The sequence below is a fragment of the Meles meles genome, chromosome 1, assembly GCF_922984935.1.
Source record: "Meles meles chromosome 1, mMelMel3.1 paternal haplotype, whole genome shotgun sequence".
Taxonomy (NCBI): Eukaryota; Metazoa; Chordata; class Mammalia; order Carnivora; family Mustelidae; genus Meles; species Meles meles.
The window spans coordinates 161,206,023-161,228,895 of record NC_060066.1 but is presented as its reverse complement, the minus strand read 5'-3'; the positions used below and the strand labels follow the sequence as shown (position 1 = coordinate 161,228,895).

The 22,873-nt window shown below is 40.6% G+C and overlaps 1 protein-coding gene across 6 annotated transcripts in view; it reads left to right on the top strand.

The window, feature by feature from the left end:
• IL12RB2 (interleukin 12 receptor subunit beta 2) overlaps positions 1–22,873 on the top strand; it is an 82,613-nt gene that overhangs the window by 24,602 nt on the left and 35,138 nt on the right. For all 6 annotated transcript variants that reach the window (XM_045997959.1, XM_045997967.1, XM_045997974.1 and 3 more), the window contains 3 exons: positions 690–840; positions 10,725–10,804; positions 22,218–22,437. In XM_045997959.1, the coding sequence (XP_045853915.1) occupies positions 690–840; positions 10,725–10,804; positions 22,218–22,437 (451 nt within the window). The remainder of the gene's footprint in view (positions 1–689; positions 841–10,724; positions 10,805–22,217; positions 22,438–22,873) is intronic.

The following is a 22,873-nucleotide window of genomic DNA, read 5'->3' as shown; positions in this document are numbered from 1 at the left end:
GAGATGCAGCAAGAAAGAGAACACAAGCAGGGGGAGAAGGGGAGGGAGAAGCAGGCTCCCTGCACAGCAAGGAGCCCTAGGGAGGGCTCCATCCCAGAACCCTGGGATCATGACCTGAGCCAAAGGCAGATGCCTAATGCGTAAGCCACCCAGGCACCCCCCCAAAAAATTATTTTAAAAGAAACATTTATCACATTGTAATTATGACCAAATAAAAAAATAATCTCTAGAAAATTCTCCAAGGCTTTTCTGAAAATTGGTTTCAGGGTCCCCCTTGGGCCTTTATAGATGGGTTCTTAGACCCCTGAGTTTGTTTTTATTGAGAAGTTAATTCAGATTAACATCCTTTGTATTCAATAACCCTGTCATTGTCTTTTCAATGAATGATAGATCTAAAAAAATAATAGAGTTAAAGTTTTTTACCTATGTATTTCAGAATTCTTTAATTTAAATAGACCCCTTTAAAAAAATCTTGTCTGAGGGGCGCCTGGGTGGCTCAGTGGGTTAAAGCCTCTGCCTTCGGCTCAGGTCATGATCCCAGAGTCCTGGGATCGAGCCCCACATCAGGCTCTCTGCTCTGCAGGGAGCCTGCTTCCTCCTGTCTCTCTGCCTGCCTCTCTGCCTAGTTGTGATTTCTCTCTGTCATATAAATAAAAAATATTTTAAAAAAAAATCTTGTCTGATTCAAGGTCAGTACTACAAATGCCAAAGGAAGACATGATTTGCTGGATCTGAAGCCATTTACAGAGTATGAATTTCAGATTTCCTCTAAGCTACATCTATATAAAGGTAGTTGGAGTGATTGGAGTGAATCGTTGAGAACACAAACACCAGAAGAAGGTATGTGTTTTAAAGAGGCGAGTGGGAGGAGAGGGAGGAGAGAGAGTAGGGGGAGAGGAAGATATAAGGATTTCCTTGGAATAGGATCTCTAAGTACTGGTACTAAACCAACAAGTTAATTTAATGCATTAATGAACAAATAAATGAGTACATTAATTAACAAGTTAATTTTGACATTAGCTTAAATACTGTAATTGTCCAGGGCAATATGTTTATATTGCTAGGAAATTTTAACATTCAGTAAGCCCTACTCTTGCTTGCCACGTGTTGTCCTGTGCTTACCAGCTGATGCTTTAGTGATGTTTGGTTATAACTCTTATTTCTATTTCACTTCTTATCTCAGGAACTCTCTCATTCCACAAAACCATAACCAGTAATTTCATTCCTTTATAGAAGTTAAAACCTAATACATTTTACTTTCTGTGTTCTATGAAAATTAAAAGCTTGAAAGAAGATAGACTCTGGAGACATAACATTTTAAATAAAGTTTAATGTCCAGCAATCCTCTCTCCTCTAAATATTATGGCACTGCCTTCATCATGCCTTTGATACTCACTGCTCAAGTGAGGGCCACCAGACTGCCCATAGCTACGGAAAGGATATCAAATATAATTCTCAGTCTGATAGGATTTTCTTTTGGCAATTATAGGAAAAACAGCTTATGAAGGTGTAATTTTATTGGAGCAAAATTACCTGTCTGAGCTTCATGTCAATATTAGCAAATCTTTGGATACACAAGAAGTAGCCATCTGAATATTAGTTTTTAAAAGTACTCATTTAGTGACATACTATACCGCTTCTCTTAATCTGTATATTTGGCTCAGAAGAAAAATTATTGTCATATAATCCATTATTTTATTACGTGGAGATTTTGAAGTATTCAAGTGAGAAAATCTAAGTGCTTATTTGTAAAATTTATGGATATGTGTGCCTGTAAGTTAGTCTCATGATACAAGTTACATTCATTTTCTGCTAATGACCTTTGAGAGTTGATGGCACTTACCAGTTATACCCCAGTGACTTTCAAGGACCCAAAGGGTTTACCTGATAAGATAAAATACCTAATATATAAATTGTAGAATAATTGTGTATTCTTCCTTTATTCTTATATTTATTGCATTCTGTATTTTTAAAAAATATTTTGAAGTAAATCCACCCAACAGATTCTAATTTATTCTCTCTCATTTTATGATATAAATCTCTTAAATTAATGTTGAGCCACTTATTCTCCATTTAAATGTTTGTCCTTTTTATAATCCAGAGCTTACTCTTTTTATTCTTTTATTATACATAGTCAAAGTAATGTATTTTTTTAAATACCTCATGGATTAGATTTTGTTTATTGTCCTACAGATAAAATTTTTGAAAATGGGCCATATTTTATGTCCAAGGCCAAGGTAGTAAATAGGCTGAGAAGATTTTAAGTTCTATCACATTAGGCTTAACTATAAACCAGGGAAACTCTGGGCTTGTGAATTCTTGTCATTCTTACTGACATTTAATAATGACCCATTTGGAGTTGTGTGAAAAGGATTTTTTTTTAAGTGTCTACATGTTGAATTAAAAACACTTCGAGGTAGAACAGTAACTTTCTCATAGCCTCTAAAATAAACCACTATCATAACAATGAGTGCAGCAGCTTGTTATGGTTGTGAACTCGTGGACAGTTATGAATTAAACCAAGGAACTGGCTTGTTCAGAATAATCGCAGGCATTTGTGAAGAAACCATACTCTGAGATACCACGTTTACCAAGCTCTGCTGGCTTCCTTTCAATGTCTGCATTTCCCTTGGCTGTGTTTGATCCTTCTGTGGGTTGATGCAAGACCTCCTCCCTCTTACTCTGAGCGGTATGGTTTTCACCCCTTACCACTGTTTCTGTCATCAGTTTCTTTATGAAACACCAACTGATATCACTTAAAAGGTGTGAAATTTTTTTTTTTTTAGCACGTCTTCCTTTTCAGCCTTTGGCTCTGTACTCATATGTAACTTGACATTTAAAAAATTACTAGTAAGCTTCTCTCTCTCTCTCTCTCTCTCTCTCTTTTAGTTTTTAAAACTGTGAATGATCTTACGATAGAGCTCTTTGCAGCCTTTGCTGCTCAAAACAGGGCAATGTTTTCTCCTGGTGGATTGGGCAGTTACTTAGATCACGTCAGCAGAGAAGGAGGGTTTTATTTATCCCATACGGCTCTTTCCTATGTCATCAAATTCAACTCCTGTCATGGTCCTCCATGAAAAACACTTTAAATGGCCACTAAATAAGGAGTAGGAGGAAAGAACTTGCTTTCCTCTGTTAAGGAAGACAGTCCTTCAGCCCTTTTCTGTCAAAAGCAGGCCTGATACTGGGAACTGAGCAACCATATTTAGACCGTAGTGGAAAACTGTTGAGTTTGGGCTGCATGGCCTCCAGACATGCCTGAGAATATGCCCAGGTGTTGGGGGAAGTGATTCTCTCAGCACTCAGAACACCCAGGAGGAGATTCCAAAATAAAGATGAGCAAACCATTCCTCAGAGCTATAGTATCAACTAAGTGTTTTTTTCCACTCATTCACCATTTTTTGAAGTATTATTTACATGTTCTGTAATCTATACTATGGACAATGAATAAAGAAAATGCTACATGCTCAAACTCATGCCAGAGCAGTAAAGGAGTAACCCTTCCCCAGCATAGGTGATGGCATGGGTGATTGGTGAGAGACCCCCCAGAGCGGAGAAAATGTGGGGTTACCCAATGCAACCACCCCATCTCAAGTTAAGATGTTAGGCAATTCATTTATTCATTTGTAATTCTGAAATATTGCCAAGATGGGTGAATTTAAATGAAGACAAGAGCCCTGACCCATGGTAAGCATTCAATAAATTTAGCCATTGTTTTCTTCATTGGGGAAGGAGCTTGTTCAAGGTTCCAGAATAAGTAGAGAAGCCAGGTTTTGAACTCTGGTCTGTTCATTGCATAGCCTGAGCTCTTTACTCTGCATCCTTCAGTTACCTTGGGCTGAAAGGGGCAATTAAATACTAGAGATTATTTTATCATTTTGGTTGGCAAGTACTTCATAACAGTCTAGCTTAGGGGTCAGCAAAATTTTCTGTAAAGGTCCAGACAGTAAATATTTGCTGCTTTGCAGACCATATCTCTTGTCAAATACTAAAATTTGTTACTTCAGTGTGCAAGCAGCCAATGACAGTGTATAAATATGTAGACAAACCTATGTCCCAATAAAACCTTATTTATGGACACTGAAATTTGAATTTTATGTAATTTTCACATGTCACAAAAAACTATTCTTCTCTTTGTTTTCAGCCATTTAAAAATGTAGAAACAGGGGCGCCTGGGTGGCTCAGCGGGTTAAAGCCTCTGCCTTCAGCTCAGGTCATGATCCCAGGTTCCTGGGATCGAGCCCCGCATCGGGTTCTCTGCTTAGCGGGGATCCTGCTTCCTCCTCTCTCTCTCTGCCTGCCTCTCTGCCTACTTGTAATCTCTATCTGTCAAATAAATAAATCTTTAAAAAAATGTAGAAACAAAACAAAAAGTAAAAAACCATTGTTAGTCCACAGGCTGTACCAAAACAGGGAGCAGATTTGGCCAAGAGGCCATCATTTGCTGACTCCTGAACTAGCTAAACTTGAATGTATCATATTTGTATCTTCCTGTGTAAGGCCTGAGAAAATGAGAATGAAAGGTTCTTAGCCTTTGAAAGAGGCTTACATGCAAACATTTTCATTAGAAGGAAAATGTTGCTTGAGATCTAATGACAGTCTCTGCCCTTCTTTCTTTTTTTGGTCCCCTCTAGCACCTATCCTGGAAGAAATCAATGTCTGGGTTCAATTATTTGATAAGATGGTGATTATCCCAAAGGAAGAAATGCTTTCCCTGTAGCCTTCCAAACAGAAACCAGTGAAAAATACATGCTTCTCTGGCTAATCTGTGAGGAAGGTGTGTATCAGCAACTATGCAGGTGCTGGGATACAAAGATAACCAGTCAGACCCTCAAACTCAAGGACTTATAGTCTATTTTGGAACATTAGGGAAAGATTCCTGGAGGATACAACACCAAGAAGAAATGCAAGGTTCCAAGGGAATTTTGTGGCCTTCCCTCACCTAGAACATATGGCTTCCAAGGTCATTGCAGTAGGAAAAGGGAGCTAGTGTCTCCTTGAAGTACTAGATTCTTTTGAATTTTGTGAAATCTCATATTCCTGGATTTTATTTTCCTTTATTGGCCAGGTCTTCTTGGTCTCTTACTGGTCATTTTTCTTTTCTCAGTGTCAGTCCCTATGGCTCCCTTGTTTTCCGAGGTGACTTTATCCAGTCCCATAGCTCTAAAACTAGATAGACAGATGATAGGTAGGTAAGTAGGTAGGTAGAGTATATAGTTTCAGTCTTGGACTCCCTCCAAAACTTCAGATTTGTGCTCTGGTAGCCTGTTCCATATCTTCACCTAGATATCAACAGACATTCTGAACCACACATAGCCTAGACAAAACCTTTTTTCTTTCTCCAAAACAAAATGTTTCTAAAATACTTCAGTTTCAATATTTTCTATTTCAGTAAACAATCCCACCATCTCCCTGGTTAGTGAAGTCAAAAACCTAGAAATTGTCCTTAAATTCTCCTTTAAAAAAAATTCTCCTTTTCCCCCGTTCCCCTATATTAGCACTTGACTCTCCTAAACATATTCAGAATCTCTTAATTGCTTATGTTGCCACTATGATTATCCTAGTTTAAGCTACTTTCTCCTTACAAAGGATAACAACAGAATGAGCTGTTAGGAGCCCACCATTCAACTTAAATACTATAAAATTACTGATACATTCTTACCCCTGTCATGCCTCCCAGAGGTAATTATTATCCTGTACATTTATCAGTACTTTTCTCATAGGTTTCAGAAATGTATGTATCTCTAAACAATAATTCGGGTTTTGTTTTTTTTTTTAAAGATTTTATTTATTTATTTGACAGCAAAGATCACAAGTAGGCAGAGAGGCAGGCAGAGAGAGAGGAGGAAGCAGGCTGTCGGCAGAGCAGAGAGCCCGATGCGGGGCTCGATCCCAGAACCCTGGGATCATGACCTGAGCCGAAGGCAGAGGCTTTAACCCACTGAGCCACCCAGGCGCCCCTAAACAATAATTAGTTTTGCTTGTTTCTGAACTTAATCATAATTATATACTGTAATACAACTTGTTTTGTTTCCCATCAGCACTCTGGCACAATGCCTCCATTAATTTTAGTATGGATGAAACCTCCCTGCTTCTATCAAGAAACAAGCTCTTCACTTGTGACCTGGATGTTAAAAATGTTAAAAACAGGGGCACCTGGGTGGCTCAGTGGGTTAAAGCCTCTGCCTTTGGCTCAGGTCATGATCCCAGAGTCCTGGGATCGAGCCCCGCATCGGGCTCTCTGCTTGGCGGGGAGACTGCTTCCTCCTTTCTACCTCTGTGCCTACTTGTGATCTCTCTCTGTCTGTCAAAAAAAAAGCAAAAAAAAAAAAGGTTAAAAACGGGGTGCTTGGGTGCCTCAGTTAGTTAAGCATCCGATGCTTGATTTCAGCTCAGGTCATGATCTTACGGTCATGATCTTTGGGTCATGAGATTGAACCCCACATCGGGCTCTGCACTCAGCAGAGGGTCCACTTGGTACTCTCACCCTCTCTCTCTCTGCCCCTCCCCTAGCGGGCACTCTCTCCCTCTCTCTTCCCTTCTCTCGCAAATAAGTAAATAAATCTTTTTTAAATGTTAAAAGGTTATATTTCTAAAAAATACATATTAAAAAAAAGGAGAGTGTCCCCAACTATGTCAAAGGTTGCTGAGTAGTCCAATGACATAAGAACAAAGAAGTGGCTCTTAGATTTGACAACACAGATTCACTGCCAGCCAGAGGCAGTGTCAGTAGAATGATGGGGAGACAATCTTAGGTGCTATAGGTTGAGAGTCAGTGTGAGGTGAGGGACTAAAGACAGGACAATTCACAGCTCTTCAAGAAGTTCTATGAAGGAGAGCAGAGATGCAGGGGAGTAACTGGAGCAGGAAGAGGTATCAGGAAATGCTTTGGCTGGTTTTGTTTTTAGGATCAGAGAAAATGTAGTGATTTTCAAGGTAATGATAAGGTCCCAGCAGAGAGGGAGAAACTAATGATGCATGAGAAATGGAGGAAAGATCCTTGATAAAGCAAGAGAGGATGGGATCAAGCACTCCGCTTAAGGGGTTGAAATTTAATGGTAGTAGGAGTGCTATGTTTGGGAATTCATGGTGAATTTTAGAAGTTTCCATGGTGAAGAGAAGAGGGAACCCCTGCCCCCTGCCTGATTACTTCCTTTTGCTCAGGGAAGTATGAAACAAAAACATCAGTTGAGAGAAACATATCATTAGAAGTGGGCTGGCAGAGGGAATGACGGTACCAGCTACTGGGACGGAAAAACCTGTAGATGGTGGCCCTTCATGACAGTAAAAGAGGTGACAGAAAGAGGTGAAAAGAAAGAGTGAACCGAGTGTTAAACATCATTAATCAAGAATAAGAGGAATGGGGTAGTCTGTATAGGGCATCCTGTGCAGGCATAGCTGGTGATAACATCTGAAATTAAAACTTGTTTAATCAAGTAGACACTTATAAGATCTGTTTGAATCTAATTGTTTAAAACTAGATTTTAAATAAATGTTTCATCCCCAAAAAGTGGACATTGAGGAACCAGGGCTACAAATAACTTATCTCTACCTTGCCCTGGTTGGAGCATGACTTGGACCAAAAAAAATCTCTTGTGTTGCATTTAGTCCACTACCTGAAACCTCCCAAGGTAATGCCTTTTCCATATTCTCTTTCTGTTATATTCTCCCAAGATAATGCCTTTTCCATATTCTCTTTGTGGTAAGTTCTCCATTTTCACTGTTCTTGGAAATCTTTATACTCCTCCTCACTACCTGTGAAAACCTCTGTCGAGGGATTGCTTTCCACCTGCGATTCAGTTGCCCTTGTCCACATCCCTGCACTTGCCTGGCTTTAGATATGGATGCTCATCTCAGAAGCACACGGATTGACTCTGATTTGTTTGCCACACGTACTGTTTCACAGAAACCCAGAATCTTGGGATTTTAGAGTTGAAAGCACCCTCAAGGTCATTTAGGCCAATCTTCTGCTTAATTTAGGATCTTTGCTTCTTTTCATGTGGGTGACTATATTCAACCCTATAGTTTCCCCATTTATTATATAAGAGGTAGTTTCATCTCAGGAGACCTGACTTCCATTTCTCAATATTTGTATTTTTAATCATTTGTGCCCACTTGTTTTGTAATCACTCGGACTTGGCCTTTGACTTTCCTTTTCTGGCCTGCCTATAATAGTTTTATCTGCCTTTGTTAGATAACACTGAGGTTAGAACTTCAAGTGATTTTGTGTCAGTTGAATGTCAGAGATTCTCTTTAATATCAGCTCTTATGTTGCTTTAAGCAGCAATGGTTTAGCACCCCTGGTCATGAAATTTTACACTTTGAAACTCACACAGATTCAACTAATGATTTCTCTCCCATAGAGGGTAACTCTGCAGGTGGGCACCATTAAAATTTCAGTTTCACTTGCAATTTTTCCCTTGAAGAGACTGTGATTCTAGAATTCAATTCTTAACTCCACAGTAATCTGGTAGGTTGTAGATCTTTAATAAGGCAATGAGTGTTCCTTCAAATTTCTTACCAATATGTAATTAACTGGAGACATTAGCACTAACAAGTCAGCTGGCTTTGACACTGAGCACAACCAGGTATCCAAATCCTGATTATGTAGTCAATGTCTGGATTATCTAGTTTGTTCAGATTTTTGTTTATTGTAGCAAACTGTAATGGAAGAACAGGGTCTTTGGAAACAGTGGAACTTGGACTCAGCTCCTGGCTTTGCCATTCACCAGCCCCAAGTGTTGTGTAGATCATCTTTGTCAGCCTCCTAGTCCTCAGCTCTAAAACAGGTGTAGCTACAAGCACCCCGTGCATTGTGTGAGGATTAAATGAGATAATGTGCAGATTATTAAGTGTCCAGATGTTCCTGGAACATAGTAGGTGGTTGATAACTCTCAGGTCCCCTTTCCTTCTGTTGCTTGTGTTGTTGTTTTTTCCCCCTATTTGTTAAATAAACATTTCTTATCTTTAGGTCCTCACTGCAAGGGTATAAGTTACCACTAGTGGGAAGAGAGGGAAAGAAAATAAATGAATAAAGTTTTGAAAAAACCAGATAGGAAAGAGGGTGAAAGAGGCAGGAAAAGGAAGTGACAAAGGAAGAGCGTAGAACATGAAAGAGCACCTGTTGGGTGTGGAAGTACTGTAGAGAAATTGTAAGTCTTCTCAGAGCCAGATAACTGCAGGGTACAGAGCAAAGAGCTCGGGCTATGGGATGAAACAGACCAGTGTTCAAAACCTGGCTTCTCCACTTACTATTTCTGGGACCTTGAACAAGCTCCTCAGGCTCTCAGCATTTCATTTTCCAAAACAACAACAGCTTAATTTATTGAGCGCTTACCACAGGTCAGGATGCTTCTATTCATTTAATTCTCACAACAGCCCCATGTGACGTATAGACCTACGACATTCATTTTACAGATGAGGAAACTGGCTTAAGGACGTTGTTAACATTTGTTCAAGATCGCAGAGCTGGGATTTGCCCATAGATGGTCTAGTTCTGGAGCTCACAATTTAACCACTGCATTAGAGCTACGTACATTGTGGGATAAGGAGGACAGGGGACATAACTGTGAGTGGGTCCCCGCAGGACCTGCCCATAGTGTGTGCAGGTTCATGTGTTCCTTCCCTTTCCCTCTTTCTCTTCTCCTCTCCCTGGCTGCTTCTCCTCTGTTTTCCTGCTGGGACTTAATGTTCTGGAAACTTCCATCTGGTTAAATGGAAATTGTCACTCAAAAAGGAAGTCCTATGTAGCTTCGTCTCAATACACTCTAAGTGTCAGTGATAAACAAGTTATGTTGCTGTAGTAGAAGACTATTTTCAGGGACTCTTTCTGTGGAGTCCACCTCTGCCTATAAATCAAAACAAATCTGATAATGGGAGAAATAAACTATTTCACCCACTCACATGTGCACACACACTGTCTTTTTCTTACACACACAGGAGTTGATTGTTCAGTTCCTTTTCTAATCTGTTTAATTGACTTTTTTGAATTAAATTAGGTCATATTTGACCATTATCTTATGGATTAGTGGTTATTCCTTCTATCAGTTCGGCCTGTGTTTTAGCATCAACTAGCTAATATTGTCTGAATTGTCTGTTTGCTCATTCATCACCTAAAAAAGAGTTTTTGGAAGCCTGTTACCTTCTAAGCAACATAGGTGTAAGGGACATTAAGATGAATGAGATAGGCCTTCCTGTCAAGTAGATCATTGCCTAATGATCATAAAACCAAGTAATTATGCCACAACATGGTAAGTTCAGGAATGGAAGTGAACACAGTTTATCATTTGTATTTTGCATTTTTACAGGATCAGAAAATATTTTCCTTATGATTAATGGGTTTTATTTTTCTGCTGAGAATTCTTTCTGCATTCCAACAAAAAAGAAGAAACCACACATATTTTCTCTGAGTTATTTTATCAATACCTATTTTAAGAGTATGTTAGGAATCTAATTTCCCTACCATTTTTTAAAATTTATTTTTAAGGTAACCTTGTATTTTCTATGGCCAAAAATATACATGTTCATTGTTTAACAAAAGGAAAACAATACTGGGGCACAAAGAAAATTGAAATTGTTCTATAACCCTACTTTCCCAGAGTTATTTATTGAATAACTAATTGCCTTTGAAAGGTTTTATATTGGGCATCTGTGGATGTGTGTGTGTGTGTGTGTGTGTGTGTGTGTGAGATACCAAAAAATATGTTTTTTCCCCTTCAAAACAGAGCCTACAGGGACATTGGATGTCTGGTACATGAAACAGCACATTGACTACAGTAGACAACAGATTTCTCTTTTCTGGAAGGTAAGTTTTCAGTGTCAGTGTAAAATTCAAGAGAATTATATATTTAATTATTTTTTGTCTTATTTTGTTTTTACTGAGATATAATTTTTATATAAAAAGAATTATATATTTGGACAATGTCACAAGGCCAAAAATATGTTTTATTTCCATAATGGCTTTATATGAGGCTTCAGAGACTTAGTTAGAACTCATTCTCTCCACAGTATCTTCATGACACTTGACTCAATGTCATTTATTTTCACCAGATAAGGGTGAGAGCTCTGACTGTGTTCTTGCCTCCATACAACCACATCTTTTCCTCATCCACTTCCATGCCTTCCTCCCCAGGCCTGTCCACCCTCTGACCCCACTGCAGCATTTCTTCTGACAGTTGCCCCTCCCAGTCACCCTATCCTCCCTACAGACCACATGTCCAGCCACGACTGTGCCACCTTACTTATTCACTTTTTTTGGCAATTAAAGATGAGAAGTGTGTGGATATGGATTTTCAGGAATATATTTTCTGTAGACACCAAAAAGATAGAGGGTGGAAAGAAGGCTGCTCTACCTCAAGAACTCAAGTAATAGTAGAAAATAGTGTGAACAGGAACAGAAAGCAGCTCTTCATCAGTAATAGTAGTAAAAGAGTAGTAACTGGAAGAACCTTCCAGAAAACAGTAAGACCTAATGTTTTTACAGGGTGTGAGAGTTTCACAAAGGGCTGAAATCTGGGGCAGTTGTTTCATGAAATCCCTTAAAAACCCTGTGAGGTAGGTACGAGGCATCCCCACTTAACAAATGGAAAAACTGAGACAGAGGGGATGTTCTTCCTACACTTACCCAGCTACTAAGTTCCGAATTGAGACTGAAACCCCATCCAGACCTCTTTCTGCTACATCATGACTCATCTGTATGAAAAGAAAATACTATTTGAATTTAGCTCCTGACTGGTATGCTCATAAGAGGTTTCCAGGAGAGCTATGCTCCTCTGTTCTTCCCCAAGCCTGCATCCCTGTCCCTCCACCTCTTCCACATAAGGGTAAGTCAACAGTTTTGGAATTAGGAAGCTGATGAGCACAAAACCCAAACAGTCAGAGAAAGGAGTATAAAGTCCTCTGATGGGGTTAGCATGATAGATTTTGATAATTGCAATCTTCTTCAGTTTTCAGAAATAAGCCAGGCAAGAAATGAGCTCTTTCTCCCTCTTTTCCTTTCTCTCTCACACGCACACAAAATGTCTGGTATGAGACCACTATAAATAGCTTGGTGAGTCATAATCAAGCTCTTCACTCTGAAACTAAAACTGCAGCTTAAAATTTATTTTAAAATAAAGCCATGTTTAAGAGCAAGACAATTCTCAAAGCAAGACATTTAGAGCAGCCATAATTGGTATTATAGAAGAACCCAGTCCAATTCTTGGCTGTTGGTTTTCATTTTTACAAGTAACCACTGGTTAAAACCAAAATTCCTCCTTCCATAAAGATTCCTTCTCCCGAAATGTCCTCAGCAGTGATCTGAAAAGATAAACTGTTTTAGTTCCAATAAACATTTGTTAGCCACAGGTAAGGCTCAGCCCACGTGCATATGCAAATTCTTCTCTGCTTCTCATTTTAATCTTGCCCCTAATCCTTGAAAAGCCTAAATTCTGAAGTGAGGTCTTGGAATTCAAGAAGACTTCTGTTCTCTTCTAGTCCATCCTTCCTGTCATAAATATTGCTCCCACTCCACCCAGGACAGAGAGGTGCCTCTGCTGGGACCATCTGGGAAAGGGAGAATTCCCCTTCGTAAGCAGTCCATGCTGTGGTGGGCATCTCTTATTGTTATAAAATTTTCCCTTTTGGGGCACCTGGGTGGTTCAGTCTGTTAAGCAGTTGACTCTTGAGTTCAGCTCAGGTCATGATCCCAGAGCCCTGGAATTGAGCCCTGCATTGGATTCCATGCTCAAGGGGTTGTCTGCTTGAGGATTCACTGTTCTTGTCCCACTGCCCCTCTCCCAACTTGAGCACCCATGCGTTAGCTCTCTTGCTCGCACGCTCGCTCTCTCTCTCTCGAAAATAAATAAAACTTAAAAAAAAAATTTCCTCTTTCGTGGAGCCAGAATTATGGGTGCTCGACTGGAACTGACTTGAATACAAAACCAAAAATGTAGATACTAGAAACTTCTCCAACTTGGTGGCCAAGACAGGGCACCTTCAAAACCTTTGGTGACTATCCAGACTGAGGGGCTCCTTGAGGAGTGTTGGCTCTAGTCCTCAGTTTTTCAGGGCCATTACAGGATTAAGTCCTTGTCTGCAAAATCCTAGGCTTATTCAGGGGCCCCAAGTAGACCACTTATCTGGGAATGGGAATAAAAGACTGACCAAAGTTACTGAGATGAACAGACCAGCTTCAGACAACAGAGCTATAGAGCCCAAGAGCCAGAGGAAATGAAAGCAGTGTGCAGTCCCATCATTCACGTTACAAACCCAGAAACAGTTCTAGGGAGATGAAGTGATTTGATTTCTAAGAAGGATTTCAGATACTATGGTGCTTGCTGCTAAGAGCCTTTCCTGAGTAGAAATCATTGCCCCTTCTGTCTGGAGCCCCTCCTGCCCCACTCAGCCAACTGGGGATTCCTTATGCTACTCTCAGGCAGGTTTGGGAATTTGATGGGATATTGCCATTACATGGGGACTCGTCTAAATGACAGACTAAAAAGAAACGCTGCAGCCAAATCAGGTGTTCTGTGGTGGGGCCCAAATCAGACCTCACTGGGGAAAGGAAGCAAAGACGTATGTGTGTGGTGGCTTTCTTTTTTTTTTTTTCTTTTCACTTTGATCAGTACTGGGAAACCCAATGAGAGGGACACCCTGTCACTGCGGAGAGGGGGATTTCAGGTCTTGGCACCAAAGGAAGCCCCAGGTAAAACCCCATTAGTCTGTGAACAAAGTGAGACCATGTTTCTCTTGCAACCGGGGAAATGTGAGATGACCTTTCGTTTTTATAGGATGTTTACATCAGAAGTGAACAACTTGGTGCTGAATGGGTATAGCCCTTGCGTGAAGTACGAATGTAGGTGAGTGTGAGTATGTGTGGTGAGAGTGCATCTGTGTGAGTGATGTGTATGCATGTGTGTTGTAGATGTGTGTGAGTGCAAAGGGTAAGTGTGAATGGGTGTGAGTTTTTTATGTATGTGGGGTATGAGTGTGGGTATGTATGTATGAGTATACGTGTCAGTGCAGGTGCATATAGATGAGTGCCTTAGTCTATTTGGGTGCTATAACAAAATACCAGGTGGCTTATACACAACAGAAATCTATTCCTTGTGGTTATGGGGCTGGAAGTCCAAGATCAGGTGTCATCATGGTCAGGTGAGGGGCCTCTTCAGGGTTGCAGATTTCTTGTTATATCCTCACATGGCAGAAGGGGCTAGTGAGGGGTGCCTGGGTGGCTCAGTGGGTTAATAAGCCTCTGCCCTTGGCTCAGGTCATGATCCCAGGGTCCTGGGATTGACCTGCACATCAGGCTCCCTACTCAGTGAACGGGGAGTCTGCTTCTCCCTCTGCACCTCCTCTAGCTCATGTTTGTGCTGTCTCTCTCTCTGAAATAAATAAATAAAATCTTAAAAAGAAGAAGGGGCTAGGGATCTCTGTGGGGTCTCTTTTACAAGGGCACTAATTCCATTTATGAAGCTTCCACCTTCATGACCTAATCACCTCGCAGAGGCCTTACCTCCTAATACCATCACATTGAACATTAGGATTCCAACATATATGTGAATCTTGGGGAGGGACACACAAACATCCAGACTACAGCAGTGAGTGAGTATGAGTGTATGAAGGGGTTTTGTGTGGGCATGAGTGTGGTTGTGTTTGAGAATATGTGTCTATGTGAATGTGATTGTGGCAATGTGTTGAGGGTGAAGGAGACCTTTGCTTTGTTGTTCTGGTTCTTACTTATTTACTCCAGGTTTCTGCTCAAAGGTTCCTTCCGAAAGTTCTGTTTCTTCAAAAATATGTTGTACTTTTTTTTTTACTGTAGCTATTTTTAAGACAAAAATTCATTCTGTACTGAAGCCAAAAAGTGCGACTTAATCTATGAAATAAAACAAAAATACCAAGGTATTGTTAAAACAGTGAATGCAATGACAATTAGAAAGTGTTGCTCTGCCACAAAGAGCCCCAGTGTCATGTTAGAGTCCTCCACAGGGTGCTTTTAGCCTCCTCTCCCTCAGATTCCCTGTCTCTTCCTTCTGTGCAAGTTTCATATTATTTCCTATTCTTTGTTTAAGCATTTCAATCCATGATTCCAATACACTTTTCTTCCAGTTAACACAACATGTATTCTTTAAGAGAAAATCACTGTGTAGAGAGAGAGAGAGAGATAATGTATGAAAAGATATACCAATGGGTTTAAATCACATTAACCTTTCCAGTTTCCTCTGTTAATTTCTTAATCACAGCAGACCATAAACTTTCTTGAAATTGTGGTTGAGGCCTGGATCTGAAAGAGAAATATGTGTTTATAAGTGAAGCCAAGTTCACTTTATTTATCATCCATTCACTCAAACAGACAAACATATTAAAGCCTCTCTTTAGTACTGAGCACTATTCATGTCAGGGATATGGAAGTGAGTAAGACAAGTATTGTCCTCAGGTGCTTGAGCTCACAGACCAGGAGGAGAGAAATGGGGGTGATGAGGGCAGTTAGGTGTTAAGGAGCAGTTCAAGATTCAGCTAGGAGAATGATGATCAGGATCAGCAAGGAGAGCAGGGGAATGGGCGAGGAGTCACAGAAGACCCCTTGCAAGGTAATACTGGAACTGACCCCAGAGCATTTTAGCTGGTTCAAGGGTGGGAGAACATTTGGTAGGATGTAAAGGATATAAAGGATCACTGTAGTGAAGCACCATCCCATGAAAATATAAAGCGAGCCACAAATGAGAGCCACATGTATCATTTCAAATTTTCTTATAGCCACATTTAAAAAATAAAAAGGTACAATTAACTTTAATAATGTATTTTATTTAACACATGTATGTATGGAATATTAACACTTCAATATATAGTCATATTTAAAAATTATTGAGTAGCTATTTTACATTCTCCTTATCCTACCAAGTCTTTGAAAACTGGCATATCTACTAAGTGCTCATGGGTACAGTGGCTACTCTTAGCCCCCACCAGAGAGCAGCACATCTCAGTCACACTTCAAGAGCTCTGTGGCTGTGTGAGGCTGGCCGCTCCCTCCTGGAATGAGCAGGGCCCTTCACAAGCAGTAGAAAAGAGAGTTAAAAGAGAGTTAAGCAAACTCAGTTCTAAAAATGGGGGAAAGATTTGGTGAGTTTTACTCATTTGCTAAATGAAGTAACTCATTTGGATAAACAGCTGCCCTCAAACTACAGAAGGTGAGAAGAAAGAGAAAGTAACAAGCCTCTTACAGCAGCTCACAGCAGAACCTCTAAAGGGCGCTGTGGCCAGAGGCAGCCTTGTTGGTACATTCCCCTTGTCTCTTTCTCCCTGTATTTCTCTGTGTTGTATGAAGACTATTCCAATCCATATCACACTGCACGAAGGGGATGTGTCCTTTGGCCTCTTAATATGAAAGAAATCCAGTAAATGTAGGAAATATTACTTGTAATCTGATTTATATTGATGTAGAATGAAGGTCTATCATAAATCCACAGGGAAGATTGGCTGCCGGGACCCTGAGGCCTTTATATAATTAAAGGAGGCATCCAAATTCAGAAACGGTATTTCAATACAAAAGCAGCAAATGAGAAGATTTTGATAGTTATGTTGTAATATTCAACTCTGTCTCCTTCCCTTTCCCAGCAGGCTGGCACAGCATTTCTGAAGGTATTTTTGGAAAGAACAGGTTGTTTGCCTTGCTTACTAGTCATACATATTATACTAGCTGTTATGTAGGGAATTTCAGTTGGATGACAGAATGTGGTCAATGACGAAGATAAGAAAGTGGGTAGCAGAGAAGAATTAACAAGTTAGAAAACAGATGGAAGGGGAGTGCAGGTTTGGCTCTGACAAAGTTTTGCTCCGACAAAGTTTATAATTTTGCTGTTCTTCTGCTGCAAAATAAGGTAGAAATCATTGTGTCAAGGTAACTAGCATGAGGGATTACTATCAGTTAAATAGGTTCAGGGTAGCAAAACACCTGGGGCTATCTACTGAGTGCTAACAGGGCAACAGTGAAGAGTTCATCCTCTAGGTAGAGCTATGCTAACTGGGTTCAAGTAGCAGCTTCACCGCTTACTGGCTGTGTGTTCTTCTGCAAGGTGCTTATCCTCTCTGTGCCTTCCTTTGCTTACAAGTAATGTGTGGATAGTAATAGAATTTACAACATGAGGTGGTTGCAAAGATTAATGAGAGAATCATGAAAAAGTGTTTGCTAAGTCACTAGAAGACAAACTTGGTGCAGGATGCCGAAGAGGCAAAGATGGGCTGACTGGCTGGTGGGAGGACAGATCCACAGATGGATCATTTCAATACAGTGATTTCTTCAGTTTGGACTGGGGTTGCTGAAAACAGTCATGAGTTCTGAAATCAAGGTACCCAGGCTTAAACCCACAAATTGTATGTACTTTGTAATCAACAGTATGACATTGGTGAGACTTTCATACAGAGCTATGGTGGAAACTGAGTCAAGATGGCTGGGCTTTCCATAGATTGGTAGAAAAGTCATATGATTACAATGGGGAAAAGTGTCAATTATGATGATTTTTATATTAGAGTAACCGAGAGCAGGGAACTCACCAAGTAGCAGAAATCTACCATGCTCCAAGCACTCTTTGAAACCATTTGCCTCCCTCAATCCATTGCATCCTCCAGTAAGACTCATCTGTACATAGAATTATCCTCATTTTACAGATAAGTAAATTGAACTTCAGAGAGGTAAAATAATTTGCTCAAGGTCACACAGCTGCTGTGTGGTAGAGCAGGAAAGTGAACGATCTGCCCTAATCAGAAAAAACTGACCTCGCTCTGCAAAAAGTCTTCATGACAGGGGCGCCTGGGTGGCTCAGTGGGTTAAAGCCTCTGCCTTCGGTTCAGGTCATGATCTCAGGGTCCTGGGATGGAGCCCCCGCATCGGGCTCTCTGCTCAGCGGGGAGCCTGCTTCCTCCTCTCTCTCTGCCTTCCTCTCTGCCTACCTGTGATCTCTGTCTATCAAATAAATAAATAAAATATTTTAAAAAAAGTCTTCATGACAAAACTGTGACATATTCGAATTCCCCAGCTTTCTAAGAGGTTTTGATTACAGACTCTCTTCTTTGATGGAGGCTTAGTTGTGACAGATGTGTGAGTGTGTGTGTGTGTGTGTGTGTTTGCATCAGGGAATTTCAGAATAAAATATCATTTTATGATAAGTACAGTAGTTTTTTCTTCAAGTGTTAAGAAGAAATGAGTTATCAACTCACAGAAACACCTTTCCTATCATATACTTAAAAACAAATCAGGGGCACCAGACTGGTTCAGTCAGTGGAGCATGTGACTCTTGATCTCAGGGTTGTGAGTTTGAGCACCATGTTGGGTGTAGAGATTACTTAAAAAAAAGAAAATTTTAAAAACAAAACAAAACACAGAAGACTTGCATTCTGACATGGACCAGATTTTGTCCTATCATGTCCTATACTCACCACGTTATTTTTGATGCTGAAAGACTTTTCAGCCAACAGAACTCTCACAATAGTTTTATAAGGGAGCTGCTCACTCTTTGCTTCTTAGACAAACCTAAATCAGAAAAGTCACGTTTACTAAGTTAAAATCATTTCTCACACACAGAGCAAAAAGAAAACTGAAGGAGGCAATAAGACAGATTTTCCTTTTTAGCAAACGTTTACCAGTAGGAGAGGGTGACAATGACAGGAACTCTGGCTTGACAGCCCTTCCAGCACTGCTCATAAATGTACAAGAAGTACCAGGGACACCACACACGTTCAGGACAACGCCTTCCTCTCATGCCCACCAGGGGGCGCACTAAAATCTCCCCGTACTTTTTTCTGTGGAGCCTAGTTGGTTTCTTAACCTCGGTATGGGGAGCTATGAGGACTAAATGGGAGAGCAGATATAAAGCTTCTCACTCATGGTATGGCCCAATAAAGATAGTTTCTCCTTACCGCACACCCAAATATATAAACATTAGAGTAAATTAAGTTCATCTGGAAGGACCTAGCTGGCTCCTCACATGGTAGTTCTTCTGGTCTCCTTGTGACCTAAGTAAGGCCTGTTGACTCTGGAAAAGAATAATTCTGGATCTCCACTTTCCCAAAATTGCTGACTTGATGTCTGCTGCTGATGCACTACCTCAGAATGTCCTACACCCTCACAATGAGACAAGCTGCTTTCCAACTTTGGGCCAGAAGTTTGCCTGGGATTCCAACTATGAAACATAGCACCCTAGAGTGACCAGTTCATTGTTTCAGGCTTGCCAACATAAGGAGCACCACGTCAGAGTAGAGGGCTCACTAGTCTCAAAGTCAGGAGCCCTGGGTTCCACTCTCAGCTCCTCCATCTGTTCCTTGAGTGGCCTTAAGCAAGTCATTTCGTGTCCTGGACTCATTTCCCTATTGATAAAATGAAATGTTGAATTAATTGTTAAACTATAGAATCCTTTCTGGTTCTGTGGTTCTGTGATGATATTCAATTACATCAGGACCAATATAATCCAGAGGTGATGAATTAACGTGCATTATTTGCAAACTTTATATTGCTATTTTTTTAAAAATCAAATTAAACTCTTTTCAGTTGCTTCAGGACATTATGCCCAGATGGATAAAGACCTGATTTCCTATTGACTACTTGGGTTTTTTGTTCCATGGACCATATTGGACAAGTTAAGCCCATTTTCAAATTGGTGAAGGAAGCCAACTCCCTGAGAGATGTTAGCTGTTATCTCAAAATTTGAGCTTGACATATTATACAAGCATAACTCATGGGATACCATATTTATTTCTCTAACTACCTTAACTCCACCTTTACCTTCTCAATATTTCAAGTCTAAAATATGAGATGTGGAGGAGAAAATGCAAGGGTTTGGGTCTAGGCCCTTCACTACCCTCTAGGAACCTTTACTCATCTTTCAGACCCACATCTCTTACTAGATCACTGTAGTGTGTGGAAATCAGCTAGATTTCCACAGCAGTCACAAGGCAAGTTCATCGGATCCAAGATGACCTGACATTTCCCCTTCTTCCAGTGCTCTACCATAGGATTGATTGGGATTGCTGAGGTGTCTATGAAGGAGAATGAGGGGGAGGTAATAAGGGCTGATTTGCAAGGTGTTTTTCTTTCTTTCTTTTCTTTTTTTTTTTTTTTTTTTTTTTTCAGTTGGGTCTCTGGTTCCTCAGTTGTCAGAGTAAGGCTGAAGCCCCTTGAGTTCCTGCCAAGAATGGGGAGCTTTGTGAGCTCAGTTAACTCTTGAGGAGTGCCTTGAAGGGGAAGGTGCATGGTGCAGGAGTGAAATAATAGTCCTATCTCTGGACCTACAGAGGAGTCAGGGAAGGATGGATTGAGAAAAGAGCTGAGGGGATGTTCTTCCCTAGCCAGCTTTTTCTTTAATTTATCTTGTTTTTCTCCTGTGACGAAGGGCATATTTATTAATAACAGTTCAGAACACCACAATTTCAAAAGCAGACACTTAACTTTAATCCACACACCAGGCCTTTAAAATTGATTGTGATGGACAATTAAAATGTTAACTTCCTTGGTTCCTGCCAGAACACAAAGAAGTCTTGTAGGGAGGGGCACCTGGGTGGCTCAGTGGGTTAATCCACTGCCTTTGGCTCAGGTCATGATCTCAGAGTCCTGGGATCGAGCCCCACATCGGATTCTCCACTCAGCGGGGAGCCTGCTTCCCCCTCTCTCTCTGCCTGCCTCTCTGTCTACTTGTGATCTCTCTCTCTCTCTCTCTCTCAAATAAATAAATAAATCTTTAAAAAAAAAAAAAAAAGATGTCTTGTAGGGAAAGGCTGAATGTGCACTCAGAAGAGTCCTCAGCAATATGGCATTCCTCTGGTGCATTGACCATGAGATCCAGTCCTGGACTTTGTGGATCCAGAAGGGCACCTGGGATAGGACCTGCATTAATCAAGTTCCCAGAGACTGAAATATAAAAAGCAAGATGTTCATGGATTAATTTACAGTGAGGAATGCAGCTGTTGGGCTACCCAGAAGACTTGAGTCAGCAAAGAGGAACATTCTCTCTCAGCAGGCTAATTATTTCAGAAGCCAAATTATCATCAGAAGGCCAATTTATTCACTTAAAGGGAAAAATACAAATTTTAAGTGAACCAGATGTTCATGTTACTCCAGCCTTTCCTGAGAGATTATTAGAAGATTGCTTAAGGGGTAGAAAATCAGAGAAAGGGGCATTTGCCAGTCCTAATGTGTGTCTTTTCAGCACCTGAACCCATAGAAGGGCTAGCCTTGCCAAAAAAAACCATCATGCTTATGTCTGGCAAGCTAAACCTTCCTCTCCCTGCACAAGGCAAGGATGGGCACTGCCAGGGCTGCCCTTGGCCACTCTCCATTTTCATTGCTTCTGTTTCCCATGGTCCTTATCCAAACAGGGTTACAATACAAATAATTAGTTTTCTGCTTACTTTCTGGGATTGCTCCCAAATGATCTCAATTGGAATTTTTGCAATTCCAAAACTCATTAGTCACACATTTATAAACAGTGTCTTACTTTCCTAGCACACATGGCTAATCCAGCTCACTAAGTGTGGATTTTATGAGTTTAGCTCTTGAAAATCTCTTTTTTTATTTAATGGGCAGCATTACACTTTCTATATGAAAAGGGGTGTGTGTGGAGGGGGTCGTATTTCACAGATTGAGAAGTGGAGATTCAGAGGAGCTGACTGCCTTGCGCTGGGTCACACAGCTAGTGGTGGTTGGTAGAGATAGAACTCATCTGAGTTCAGATTCCGCACTTGTTCCATTAGACGTAATTGAGCTTTCTACTGTTAGGAAGTTTTATTTTGAAGCAAGAAAGGAAAATCAACGTGTTTTTATGAATTAGCTTTTAAAAATGTTAACTGAGGGGATGCCTAGTTGGCTCAGTGGGTTAAGCCTCTGCCTTCAGCTCAGGTTATGATCCCAGGGTCCTGGAATCAAGCTCTGCATCAGGCTCTCTTCTTGGCAGGGAGCCTCCTTCCCCCCTCTCTCTCTGTCTGCCTCTATGCCTACTTGTGATCTCTGTCTGTCAAATAAATAAATAAAATCTTTTTTTTTTTTAAAAGTTAGCTGATTTTTTTTTTCCCTAAATGGTGGGCTTGCGTGGGCTTGGGTGCATATAAAAATATGCAGTGGAGGAGATGAGATGTAAATAAAAAGGTCACTCATATGTTACCTACTGCTGCAGGGGCCATCAGGTCCAGCCACAAAGCATCCATCGACCTTGTCTGGGAGTACACAAGTAAGTGAATGTGTTTCATTGCAGAATATGACTGTATCTGAGGCACAAGGAAAAATCCTCCACTATCACGTGACCTTGCAGGAAGTGGCAGGGGGAAAAGTCACACTACAGAACATCACAGAACACACCTCCTGGACGTGGGTCATTCCCAGAACTGGAAATTGGGTTGTGACTGTGTCTGCAGCTAACTCAAAAGGCAGTTCCCCGCCCACTCGTATTAACATAACAGACCTGTGTGGGGCAGGTGAGTACCAACTTTGCTTTAATATCGCCTATGGTAAACTGTGTCTTAGTTACCTCTTAATCTTCCACAGGCTCAGCCTTGGGCTTGGCATGAGTAACACAGGAGTTTAGACTTTGGAGCCAACAGCCTTCAGAGGCTCTTTTGCACTTAGTCTGTGAGTGGTTTTAGACAAGTGAATTAACACCTCTGAGTTTCAATTCCCCCCTCTCTAAAATAGGGGTTATATTATCTGTCTTGCAGGTCATTGTGAGATTAAATACAGAGACTAATACATAGTAGGTGCTTAACAAATGTTAGTTGCATTAAATTGAACACTAATATCTGGCTAATTTTTCTAGTACAAGAATAATATGTGTTGTCGAGTTCTAGGAAAAAACATTCTATACTTACAGTCAAAATGTATTTTTAAAGCCAATAGTATTAAAATGAAATTCTG